Source organism: Sycon ciliatum, chromosome 1 (assembly GCF_964019385.1).
Source record: "Sycon ciliatum chromosome 1, ocSycCili1.1, whole genome shotgun sequence".
NCBI classification, from domain to species: domain Eukaryota; kingdom Metazoa; phylum Porifera; class Calcarea; order Leucosolenida; family Sycettidae; genus Sycon; species Sycon ciliatum.
In genome coordinates this window covers 41399506-41412898 of record NC_088643.1, presented here as the reverse complement: position 1 = coordinate 41412898, position 13393 = coordinate 41399506, and the positions used below count along the sequence as shown (strand labels likewise).

Sequence of the window (13393 nt, the reverse complement as noted above, 5' to 3'; positions counted from 1 at the left end):
CCGGCTGTTCAGTGTTCACCCGGTACCCATACATGGGTTTTTTTCTTTTTTTTCTTCTGTTTTTCTCTCGTTTTTTTGCGTTTTTCACACATACAATTGTTTTCATTTTTTGGTGTTGTGTTCTAATCATTCGCCATGCCACTGTCAATTGTATTCTGTTTGCCCGTAAAAGAGGCCTTATATAATTATCATACAAGGTCATGGGAGTCATGAAAGTTGAAGAGAAACAGCAGCTTACTTACAAAGTTCGCACTTTTGCGCGGTATTGCACAATGACATGTCACTGCGGATGATGTGCCAATTCACGCAATGACGTAGTGCACTAAACTGATCTTTCACCATTCCTGAAAAGGCTGAAATTCCCATCATCATTGGCGCGTAATGCTCGACAAATTGGCAAATTCTGCTCGAAAAGCAGTGAAATTGACAGAACCCGGCATACAAACCTTATAGTCCGGGATCCGGATTCTGAGAAATCAATTTTTAGAAGCAGGTGTGCCACTTTGGAAGGAGGATTTGGGCATGGTCCAGTCAGATAGGGAAGGGGTTTAGTAGCATCAAGAGTTTATGTACTCTTGGTAGCATGGATTCACTTGTCGGACTTCTGAAAGCTGTGCCATAAGCTTGCTAGCTACGAGGGGGTTTTCATGGCAATTTCTCATCGCCAATTTCAAGATCTTCGTGCACCTGAGCATCAATTGAGCACGCTCACATGAAGCATTTTACTCGCAGTGAGGGAAATGCATCAGTACAGTACAGTATTTTGAATTATTGAATTATTTCAAAAACGTTGTCAACAATTTATAGGCTATAGCATGTAGCACTCGACTCGTCTCGACTCGAGTGAAGGATTAGTGGTGTCGAGGGCACGTTATAACCAATATCAAGAGTACATAGGGTTATGTACTCTTGCCAATATCTACTGTACTCGAAAAATCGATGCACTTCCCCAAAAGTACTTCCTCTCCCAAAGATGGAATCCATGACGACAATGACGCTACAACGTTGCGTACGCACGACAACATTTGGGATGTTTCCCGCGGCAGCACGCACGTTGTGCATGTGCCAAAAGTGGGAAACTGCGAAAGTTCCGATCTTGTGGACTTCTCATTTCCAGTTGAGCCTTCGGAGTTTGAACTTCTTCGAACATGGAACGAATGGCCGATGAATAGTGTTTGCTTTGCTACGGCTAGTGGTACGGGCTAAGGAAGATGTCAAAGAGAAGCAGAATCTTCCTGGACAGCTTAGACAGCCAGTCTAAGAGCTGAAAGTCGGCGTCGATGCCCTCAGCGGCTCGGTGAGCTGGCTCAAAGACAAGCCTTGCTGAAAGGATCACGTTGTTGTTGTGGGCGGAAAAGAGCGGATGTGTTACATCCTTACCCTGGGTTAGTCACGGAGCACAGCCATAGTTTCTTTACGATGGAGAAACTAAATTGCTGGAATTTGTGGCAGATTGCCCACTTCATCCTGTCCACAAGTGTAGTAACATTGTGGTTGGTAGAGTTTGCTCTGCCACCTCCTCTCTACGACTCGTTTCCAACCGACGATCGGTATAGACACCTGCCAACTCCTGACCAAGTCTTCCAGAAGGTAAGCGACGCATGATGTAAATTGTAATTGTTTCTCACTTCTTCTGTGCTCCATCGTCACTTGATGTCACTTCAACCGATCTGTACACACTCGCATACGAACTGAGCACACCTTCAAGCACGCACACACATGCACACGCACCCATGCAAGCAGCACGCACACACATGCACACACGCACACACGCACACACACACGCGCGCGCACACACACACACACATCATCTTCACATCCTGCTACTTGTACACCTGCAGTTGATGCTCTGGATGGGGGGGGGGGGGGGTCTACCCAACCCAACCCTGCATAAAGCAAATGCCTTACTTATTCCTTATTCCTTATTCCTTATTCCTAACTTCTGTGAAACTATCTGTGACAGCAAGCAACGATGTGAATTGGTCTCATTATCACACTGTTCGCAGCAGGAAGTCGCTGCTGTTATTAATTGCATGTAGGTATTGCTATCGCTTGCTAAGTGTCTTTTGTGATGGTTCTTGCTGTTTTAGATAAGCCCGCTGGGAGTATCAGAGGTACGTACATGTGCATGTATACCTGCCCGCAACACTACCCAGCCATGTTATGGAGCACACCTTCCCTGATGGTAGCAAGATTGCTGCTTTGCACTGCTGTGTCACCAAGTCCGCCCACAGCAAACAATTCTGCATGAAGACGCGTATACTTGAAGTCATGATGTCGTGTGGTGTGTGTCTATCTGTCTGTCTGTCTGTATGTATGTATGTATGTATGCATGAGTGTATGTGTATGTTAAAAAAGAGAGGACCAAAAGTTTACAAGTAAGTTATCCGTTTTGTCCAACACTAATGATTATTCCTTTTGGTCCTCTCTTTTTTAATTTTAACCCTTGGCTCTCCATCCATATCCTCTCCATATGTGTATGTGCTTGTGTTTGCCTGGGCCACCAAGGTTACTCTTCAAGGTTACTCTTAATCTGCTTTCTGTGCTGCACTGTCCAGGATGGCATCCATCGCATCATGGACACTCCTATTCTGTCCACCATTCTGGTACGCGGCAACAGCAAATACACTACTGCATTGTATACCGCCAAGCCACTATCTTACAATGATCAGAAAACCGGACTCTTAGAGATAATGTGCTCCTTCTAGGCTTCTAGCCAGGTGCAGATGTACATGCATGCTGAAGTAGGGTATTCAGCCTAGCCTAGTAGGGTGGCCGATCATTAACTGGCAGGGGGTCTCATTTGAAGTGGCAGCGCAACGCAGCTTCAAGCTGTAAAGCACAGGTTTCGCCGTGCAAGCCTTTGTTGAAGACTTTGTCTAAGACAATGCTAGCTCACGTTTTGTGAGTGTGTTGCTAACTTGCTAAGACTGACAGCACTGGTTGTAAGTGTGTTGCTAACTTGCTGAGATTGCCAGCATCGGTTGTGAATGTTTACTAATTCTTAGTCTTTTGGTTCCCTACAAAGCCGACCGACATGCTTTACCACACTGCTTTGCCTGCTACAGTGTACTTGCAGTGTACTTGCAGTGTACTTGCAGTGTACTTGCAGTGTACTTGGCTTATGATGCATTAGAATAGTGGCCGGCTATGGTACCTTGGTCCGCCATGGTTTAGATTTTTGAAGCCACTGGCCGTTTCACCGTCCTCTCTTCCCGTTCTGTTCCTTCTTCAATCCGTGCAGGTGTACTACTTTGGATGTTTCTACTTTCGCTTCCGCCGGAAGTCCTGGCTCATGACTCTAGTAGCGTACACTGTTGTGCTGGTGTTCTGTATAGTGCACTACGCAGCGCCCAGTTACTTTGACTGGAAGTAAGTAAGACCTCCTTCTTTCCCCAATTGCATGTCTGTACAAGTAAGAAGGAGAATGTAGAAGCTTCGTTGCCTCGTCACTTGGCTAAAGGACAAAATAATAGTCATTCCGCTTTATCAGTTTGTTTATCTCAAACATTGATTCAATCCAAAGATTACAGGTACACGGCTTTGTTTGCAGCCATTCTTAAAATGGAATCAGTGTATAAATTAGCTCCTCAGTAAAGGTATTTATGTAACTTGCACCTGAAAGTCGCCTTGTAAAACCTGTTCCAGTTCCATTCTACTATGCAAGCCCAGTATGAGTGTGTGTGTGTGGGGGGGGGGGGGGGGGGAGAGAGAGCTGGTGTTGCGCACTTCTGAGCATCATTAGCTGGGTCCCATTCTGTGCTTGCTTCTTGATTGTGTGTGTGTGTGCGCGCGCGCGTGTGTGTGTGTGCGCGTGCGTGTGTGTGCGCGTGCGTGTGTGCGCGCACGCGTGTATGTGTGTGTGTGTGTGTTGCATCGCAACCTAACCTAACCAGGTACCTTGGACCTCGCGTTGTCGGTATTGCGCTGGAGATTGCTGTCATGACCTTACTCAGCACCATCTCAATAACATTCATTCAGGCTGACCGGCAGCGCTTGAAATTCCGCCTGGTGGTGAGTTACACATACACACTGTGAATGATCATCAAGTAGGCAGAGTCAGACTTCTTTTAGGGCTACACATACAAGCATGTATTAGGTAGCACTGGATGTTCACGCGGAATAGGTGCCCTTACCAATACGTTCATACAAACATAATGTACATGCACACGTGTACACTTACACACACACACACACACACACACACACACACACACACACACACACACACTTACACGCACACACACACTTACACACACACACACACACACTTACACACACACTTACACGCACACACACACACACACTGTACTGTACGGTACTTTCGTTCATATCACTCATTGCTGGTAGTCATGTTTGCACGCTGTGAGATTATACGTGCAGATATAGTCATGTATATAGGACTACAATCATGCAGCCTGGACACACACACACACTTGCAAGAAGTACAGTGCTGGACAGAGAAATCCAACCTTGTGAATAAAGTAGCGCCGCATTCGAGTGCACAGGCCAGTATGTGTAGTGCTAGGGCTGCGCAGCGCCCGGCGCTATTTTATTCATGAGGTTGGATTTATTCGGCCGGTACTGTACATGAGTGTACATACCACACATGCTTGTACTGGTGCTGGTGCTGTTGGTGTTGGTGTTGCTACAGAGAGACCATACGGGAAATCAGACGACCCTGACCAAGGCAACTCTAGCTTGGAATATAATGTGCAACTATATATTGTACTTCATCTGCCTGACCATGTGGACGTCAGTGTCGTATCAATCGTTTGTTTTCATCCGCTCCAAACAAGACATGATCTACCTGTGTCAGGTTACGACCGATGTGAGTAGTGAATCTAGTGATTCGTTCTATTGTACCAACACATCCTTTTTCTCCATCCATTGTCTTTGACTGTGGCTAAAATGCGTGATGACCAGTTGCATTTGCAGTACATGTAAAGAGTACTAAAGATACACACTACTTTGCTATGATTGTAATTTCTGTTGGCATTTTTCTCGGCAACCCAAAGAAAGTGCGAGAATATGTTACTCATTTTATGTGTCAAATGCATTCTTTCATTTTGGTTTTGACTGGAGACTCCTGATAGCATGCTATATCTCAAGCCTGTGGACCTTGTTGCATGTACACAATGTGCTGATCTCTACAGAGCTATCTTCTACCATCTGCTCACAGGTGATCTGCACACCATGCCAGGACACAACACCAGAGGCCTTGGTGGAATGTAAGGCTCAGAACAGAACAGCTTCCTGTGCAACGGAGGGAATGACCGTAAGTTACGCAGCAGCTGGTGTAATTCTCATATTATTCTACGTGTAGTGCATGATACTAGGAGTACATGTACGAGCGTGCGCCTGCGATGGGTGGCTGTCATACTGAGTTTTCCGGAGCATACTATTGTGGTGCTGTAGCATGCGTAGTGCATACAAGTGAAATTCTATCAAATCACCTGCTGCACAACTCCAGCTCAGCTGTATGCATTGCGACACTCTATGTCACCCGTCTGCATCGATTGTAATGTAATGCAGGAATTTTGTCGCGATGCACACCTTGAACATACAGGACATACAGTTGGCTGACCTCGGATCCTTTATTATTATTATTATTATTATTATTATTTGAGGGATTCCCCAAAGGCCGAAGCCTAAATCAAGGGGGAGCTCCGAGAATAGATATACGTGTACAATAGGGTGCAATTTGAATTTTTATAGGAAGAAAATATTAGGATAAAAAAGATTAATGTGAAGAGGTTAATTTTAAAGAAGTCTGAGTAGAAGCAAGCGAAAAGGGTACTGGTAAAGAAGGGGGGTAATCAGGAAGTGAGAAAACCTTGAGGATGGAATCTATACCTGTGGAAATGGGACTTAACGTGCCGGCTAATACACCACGGGTTTCAGATATCCTAATCTCGGTAGGCAGGGAGTTCCACGTGGTGATCATGAATGAAGTAGGAGTGGAGCGGAAACAGGGACCAGTGTGAGTGGGCAGGAGGTAAAAGTGAGACGTTGTGCACTCTTGGATAGAACTATGTTGAAATTATTGAGGGTTTCCGGTTATTGGCGGGTGAAATGGTAAAACAGTTTGAGGCAATGTATGTGCCGCCGCCACGCAAGACTTTCCCATTCCGCAGCTTCAAAACGTTCTCCATGCCATGAGGAATGGGCACTTTCCGACGATGTAAGTACTGCCTGGCCACGCGTGCTTGCAATCGTTCCAAAGTGTCAATATTCCCTGCGGTCAGTTTGTTGTTCCACAGAGGTGAAACATACTCGATGGAGGGACGGACGTATCCTTTGTACAGGCGGGCAATGACAGCAGGGGTCAGATTGGGTGACATGTAGGATAGCAGAACAACGCGACGGCGAAAGTTGGAGGTGACACTATTGATGTGGGTCTGGAAGGACGGGCGGGGATCCAGGGTGATTCCTAGATGGCAGTGGGTAGTCGAGGGACATAGGTCAGTGCTGGGGCAGGAGTCTGGGCGGGGTCAAGTTTGCCGAATACAACACGCACGGATTTAGCGGCATTAAACCTGCCACCAAATGTAGCAGCCCAGTCCATCACCATGTTCACTGCTGACTGGAGCTGTTGAAGTGCTGCTGCTGGCGGTCGGAGTAACCCCAGAGCAGTGTCATCAGCATAGAAATATGTGTCCGTCCTGTTGCCATCAGGGATTGATCTCGGGAGGGTATTAATGTACAGGAGAAATAGGTTGGGGCCAAGGTGGGATCCTTGAGGAACTCCCGCCGAGATAGGGGCGAGGGGGGAAAGGTCTTCGCCAACTTTGACCTGTAACTGGCGAGCGCCAAGGTAACCTGCAAACCAAGTAGTAGCCGTTGGGTTGCATAGAAGTTGTAGAAGGGCCAGAAGGGTAGAATGCGGTACGCGATCAAATGCCTTGGCAAAATCCAGGAAGACCACATCATACTCCTGGCTGCTGTCCATGCTCTTGGCGGCGCTAGCCGTTAGATGTATCAGTTGGTCAACTGTGCTCCGACCGTGTACAAACCCGAACTGATCCGAAACCATTACATCTTCATTCCTAAGGAACCTGCTAAGACGGCGCGCGACAATCGAATCAAGCACTTTGGCGACCGAGTTCAAGAGGGAAATAGGGCGGTAGTTCTGGGGTTCAGCTGTGGAACCTCTCTGCTTATATATTGGTACAACTTGCGCGTTTTTTTATTTTATTATTATTCACAAACCCGTTTTCCACGATGTTGGCAAGCGGCCTTGTGTTATACTTAAATTAAAGACTTTGCAGAGGGAGTGGGCAATGACACCAGCGGTCTCCTTCAGAATGTGGTTCGGGATGTCGCCACCGGCAACTTTATGGACAGGCAATCTCTTGAGAGTATCAAAGACGTCGTAGGCAGAGATAACTGAGATATCGAAGGGGGATGTTGGCGTAGGAGGGGGGGGGGGGGGGGGGGGTGCGGAATAGGTAGTTGTTGGGTGTGGGTGTTGGAGCATTGGTCGGAGAACACGTCAGCCAGCAAGTGCGCCTTGGAGGCGTCTGTGGTTACAACCTCGTCTCCAGACTCAAGGGATGGAATTGGTGCACGTGTTTTAGATAGATTGGTGAGCTGTTTGGCTTGGCGCCACCACTGGTACGGACTTCTTTCTCTGTCAACCTGTGCGCTCATGTTCTCCAGGTAGATCGCTTTAGAACGTCGAGTGGAGGCTTGATAGGCGTTGGGGGCAACTTTAAAGGCAACCCAGTGGGTTGTTAAGTTTGTGCGCTTGGCTAAACGGAAAAGGCGGTCTTTTTCTTGCAAAGAGTGGCATGGAGGCCAGTGTACCAGGGTGTATCTGTTCTTCGCTTTGTGGAAATAGTTCTCATAGGCTCGTGTGACAAGATTGCCCTAGTAACGCAGGAATGCCATCTATCCCATACTTGTTCAACTGAGGACATACTACTGATGTCAGACGAAAGTGGAAGATTCCATATGTGGTCTCTGAGTGCATCAAAATCGGTGTTTACGTAATCAGGCACGACACGTGACTGACTGGGAGGTGACTGGGCAAGGGAAGGCAAAGCAACTTTGAAGACAACGGGACAGTGATCGGATATGGAGGACAGCACTTGAATGTCACATACATGCTGTGGTGCGTTTGTGATGACAAGATCAAGGAGCGATGGACCCTGGCGGCCAGTGGCAGAATATCTAGTTGGAGTGTTGTGGACGAGTTGGATGAATCCAAACTGGTCTAATGCTTTGAGTAGAAGCTTGCCTTCTGCTGTAGACGGGTCTGTAGAGTTCCATGAACGTAGTTTAGCGTTGAAGTCACCCACTAAGATTGTGGGCAAGTGTGGCTGGTTCTGTTCAAAGGTACGCCTGAAGGAAGTGAAAAATTGGTCGCGCTCGTCTACGGTACGATGTGGCGGGCGGTAGAAGACATGGAAGGCCATTGGAAGCTGTTGAGTGATGCTTACTTGAAGACAGAGATGTTCTATGTCCGGGCCTTCCATTTGTGGCAGCCTAGTAATCCTGTGGGAAAGACTGGATTTGACATACACTGCTATACCTCCTCCTGTGCTGCCTAGCATGGCTGTCTTTCGGTCACGTCTGAATACTATACATAGTTAGGGATATTTACACTGTGGTCAGGGAGGGATAGAAAAAACCAAGTCTCAGTGAGAAAAAGAATATCTATATCGTGATTTTTAATGAATGCTTCTAAAATAGAGAGTTTTCTAATTGCACTTTGGCAATTGAGGTGTGCAACTCGGAGCCCCGGAGTTCCAATTGTTGCCGGTTTGAGCTCCCCAGTGCACCAGCTCTTGGGTGTAGTTGTGCTGCGTTGCTTCGTGTTGTTGCCAGCGGGTCAATGTTATGTGCTTGCATATACTCTTCTGCAAGGACCTGCGAATGAAGGATTACTCTGGGCGAATCCTTCGTCGCAACAACTTCGATGTGAGTGGTGCGCAGATAGCAGATCTTTCCGACCTTTCTCATTGTCTGGAAAGCTGGTCGCAGCTTCTGCTGAAATTGGCGTTCCTCCCTGGTCAGATTTTCAGAAAAGTACACCTTTTTCCTGGTCTCGTTGGTTGTACGGAGTCTGCTCCGTAGCTGGAGCATGCGCTTGCAGGCATCTGGCGTTGCAGTGCGGACTAGGATGGGACGCGGTTTGAGTTGTGGTTGTTGTACTGACGTACGCGTGACACCAAGTCTCTGTGCAGCAACAATGTCAGTTTATTGCAGCGGGAAGCCTAGTGTGTCCCGTACAAGGGTCACAACTGTGTCTATGGTTGCCGTACCTGTATCGTTTGAACTGGAGGCCAGCTCCCGTTCCCCTTCCCCAAGGCCCTGGATGATGAAAGAGGTTGCCGTTTCTCGCTTGGCCTTGTCTACCGTGTCAAGGAGGCTTTCTACCATGGGGTCAATGGCTTGCAATTTGGCGTCAATGTGATCGACTCTACTTAACAGGGTAGCTGTTCTGACTTCCAAATCATCTCTGATTTCATTTTCGAATTGGCTCACTCTTGCCTCCAAATCCGTGCATGCTTGCTTTATTTCTGTTGTCTGGGCAATGATTGTAGCCATTCGCTCATCTAGAAGCTCCGACATTGTGGAACGGAATTCACTCACTAGCACTTCTATCGACACAAATAGGGCTTTCAAATGCAAGATCATAAGGAGAAGCAACTTGGAAGAATGAGTATGTATGCAAAGTGTATCAGGGGAATGCATGCAGGGCGATAGTGTGGGTTCGAATCCCAGGTTATGTCTAAAAAAATAGGAGAAATGAAAAATTTATAACATCCCTTTGCTTTTTTGCCTAGCTCATCATGCATGTTATTCGAACAGATGGAAACTTTTTGTAATACAATGATGTAGCCGATCAGTTCGTTGTTGTATGGTTGGGCATTGTAGCCGTCATGGTCGACGTAAAACACTATAAGACCGCAACGAAGTTGGGGCCAAAGAGAAAGTTCCATCAGTTCTAATAACATGCATGATGAGCTAGGCAAAAAAGCATAGCGTAGGGCCCTGAGCTTCCAAGCTCTCTCGTTTGAGGGATGACCCAGAGGCGGGCAGCCTATCCAGGGGTTCTCCACTTGTGCGTATAATGGCACAGTGGAGTATGTGTATGTGTAGGCCGTGCGACATGCCGTGTTCTGATGCGGTTATTTTCATTGCGTTATGTCCAGGCTGGCTTCTGCTTGTTCAATTACACGCTAGGCTACTTCACATTTGTTAGAGGTAAGCACTCAGATGAGTCAGATCACACAACATGTACATCTAGTCGGCTACAAAGACCACGCTGATTCTCAAAATTATTTTTTAAACTGATGCTGACTAGTCCTCCATGCTCTGAACAACAGAGTTCTTCTGCCATGGGGCTTTTCACGCTACATGCACATATACCGGTATGCTCAATCTCTGTAAACCGTTAAGTCACGGATAAAAGCCGGGCTTATGAGCATATAAGTCACTTTCTGCATCAGGCTTGCATGCAAACCATGCTTATATGAACCACTGATATTTTTGCCAGGCTTGTATGCCAGACTTCTACGCGCGACACGCGTAGATCTACAACTGACTACCGGTATGGCGGCAGTTTTACTACGCACCGTACACAGCGCATGCACTCTTGACCTACCCGATCCGCGCTTGCATAGAAGCCAGGCTTCTACGCGCGACAGGCTTATATGCATTTGACCGGTTTGATTTTCAGGCTTCTACCCGCGATGTGCTTGTATGCAAACCCGGCTTCTACCCGCGATGTGCTTGTATGCAAACCCGGCTTTTATCCGCGATGTGCTTGTATGCAAACCCGGCTTTTATCCGCGACTTTACGGTATGTAGCAGTTTTGCCGAGGACATAAAATACAAACAACATTGCACTAACACCGTACACATTACATACCTTTATCGATATAATTCTGTCTCCTTGCCCATCACAGCACATCAAGCTGCACTCTAGGAGTCCTCTCCTCCACTGGGGCTTTTCTCTCTGCCTCTCAACAAGTCACAGCATTCTTTGCAGACATCCATAGGGACACAAACAGTAGAGGCCATTGAAACACGCTGTGCACGTGAACATTGTGCCACAGGTGCACAAATTAGCGCGATACGTGACAGGAACTCATCGTCTTGCAATCTTCACCAACATTTATCACGGAAGAAGTGGGCGATGTAGTACCTCATTGGTAGAGACATTGGTCACAGTGGTGCGGACTTAACGCTACGTACCGATAGTGGGTGGGAATTATAACACTGATGCTTCTTTGGGTCAGTTAGCACTATATTTACTATGATAAGCCAGCTGCGATAGTACTTCCAGTTGCACAGGAAGAACACAACACAGGACATTGGATAACATGCCTAGATAATACGTTTCCACACAATCAACACATATATTATTATGGGCAACATAAATAATAAACTGAATAAAGTATTTACAAAGATGGTGAGTACACACGAGAAAACACAAATCCACAACACACCAGCTGTACGATTAGCAACAAAGAGCCATGATGCATGATGACCAACAAGTGTAAGCAGTTGGCATGCAGGGTGATGACACTGTGTGTGTGCGCCTCTGATCTGGGCTTGTGCACCGCAAAACAATATCCTCTGTAGTGCGTGTGTGTGCATGTGTGCATGTGTGTGTGATTAACTTTTTTCATCGTGTTGATACTCTTGTATATGTTGTTGATGTGCATGCTGCGCTTCTGTTGCACAGTCTTTGCTTACGCTGGTGGCTTGTTCTTCGTCTGGCGCAACTTCATCAATGCCATGACACACTATGCTTGCATCAGCAGACGGCTGGTGCTACAATGGTGGAACAGCAATGGCAAAGTACAGCTGCAACGGCTGCACATGGACTCACTTCCATCCCTGGCTGGGTCGCTGAGTCGCTCCTCCGTACAGCGCGAGCGCCTGCGTTTGCTGGCAAGCAGTGGAGTGGACAGCAGTCCTTGCAGCAGTGATTGCGAGGATGCTGATTCTTCACTTCTGCTGCGGGCAGAGCTAGATTCAGTCCACAATGAGCCCTACCCCACACTTATTGATGTGTGATCTCAATCCCTAACCACAATGACCACCCTACCCCCTTGATTGGCTTCTAAGCCCAGGGAAAACAGAAGCTCTGCTGGACTAGGTTCCTATTTTCACCAAGAATCTCAAATTCTTCTTCAAGTATATCCAATTTTGTATCACCAAGCCTCATCAAGCCCCCGCCCCCCCCCCCCCCCACACACACACACACAGACAGGCAGACAGAGACACGCACCCGCATACACGTTTTTCTAGGAAATCTTTCAGCCGGCATATGCTGCGCATGCAGATATTTTTGCTTAAATACTCTCCCATCTTTCTATATCTATTTTCGTTTGCGTAGCTTTGATACTCTCTATTTGTATGTCAATATGCAGAGTCAGGTTTTGCGGTGCAAACTGATACTTCTAAGTCTTTACTACTTACTGCTCACCCTGGCCTATGCCTTCTTTGATGATTCCATCCCTACAATTGCTGCCTTCTAGCACTCTCCTCATTATTTTACAATCGAAACAACAGTTACATGTACATAGCGCCGGATTTTTCCCCTCAGCTCGCACAAGCCTGTGCTTGGACACACGCATGTAACAGTTCAGTATAAAAGTGCAATGTCAACTCTCCGGCCTCACCGTCCTTTCTTATAGACGATCACTATTATAGATTTGCAGAGTATTGATCATCAGCTCTGTTTTCTACTCTTCTTCTTTTTCACCAGTATAGCTCCGGAACTTCACGCTTACAATGTCATATTAAAAATAATAATAGTACTTCAAGTACCGTATTATATCTCGCGCATGTAAGACCATGGTCTTATAATCGAAGAGTCTCTGTTTTCGGTTCTTTCACAGGTGCATTTTCGTTCGATTAGAAAACCATGGTCGGTTTCGTGATTTTCATTCACTTATAAGTGCATGTTCTTATAAGCCAGAGTGTTCCTACATGCATATTCGTAAATAAGAACATTTAAACGCGCGAGACTACGGTACATGCACCGTTATGTCACTTTACACAATCCTAATCACACATGCACAACGAGTCTTGTACAGTGGAGAAGTAGATGTCAACTGGTCACGACCCGTAACCACTGGCCAGAGATCAACATTACGTACAAAGAACTCTCGTACACCGCAGTCGAGGCAGAACAACGGGGTGGTAGATCCTTGCGACGTGAGCCTGAGGAACTGACACCGTATCTACACGACAGATGCAGAAAGGCACGCGCACTTGATCATACTTGTGTGCCAAACGGTGCAGTACAGAAATTCCACCATCAATCATCGGAGTTGCACACCCCAGGTTATGTACTCTTGCTGCAGCCCCTAATCCCCCCCCCCCCCCCCCCCCCCACACACACACCCACAGCTCATACAGCTAGAAG

At 46.9% G+C, this 13393-nt stretch overlaps 1 protein-coding gene across 1 annotated transcript; it reads left to right on the top strand.

The window, feature by feature from the left end:
- Positions 1-948: 948 nt before the first annotated feature.
- Positions 949-12211, top strand: LOC135826408 (uncharacterized). The gene is made up of 9 exons (XM_065339026.1): positions 949-1590; positions 2091-2114; positions 2559-2606; positions 3245-3372; positions 3897-4014; positions 4655-4831; positions 5183-5278; positions 10164-10215; positions 11702-12211. Exons 1-9 carry the CDS (start codon positions 1420-1422, stop codon positions 12034-12036), a joined length of 1149 nt encoding a protein of 382 aa, XP_065195098.1. The 5' UTR covers positions 949-1419; the 3' UTR covers positions 12037-12211.
- The last annotated feature ends 1182 nt before the right edge of the window (positions 12212-13393 follow it).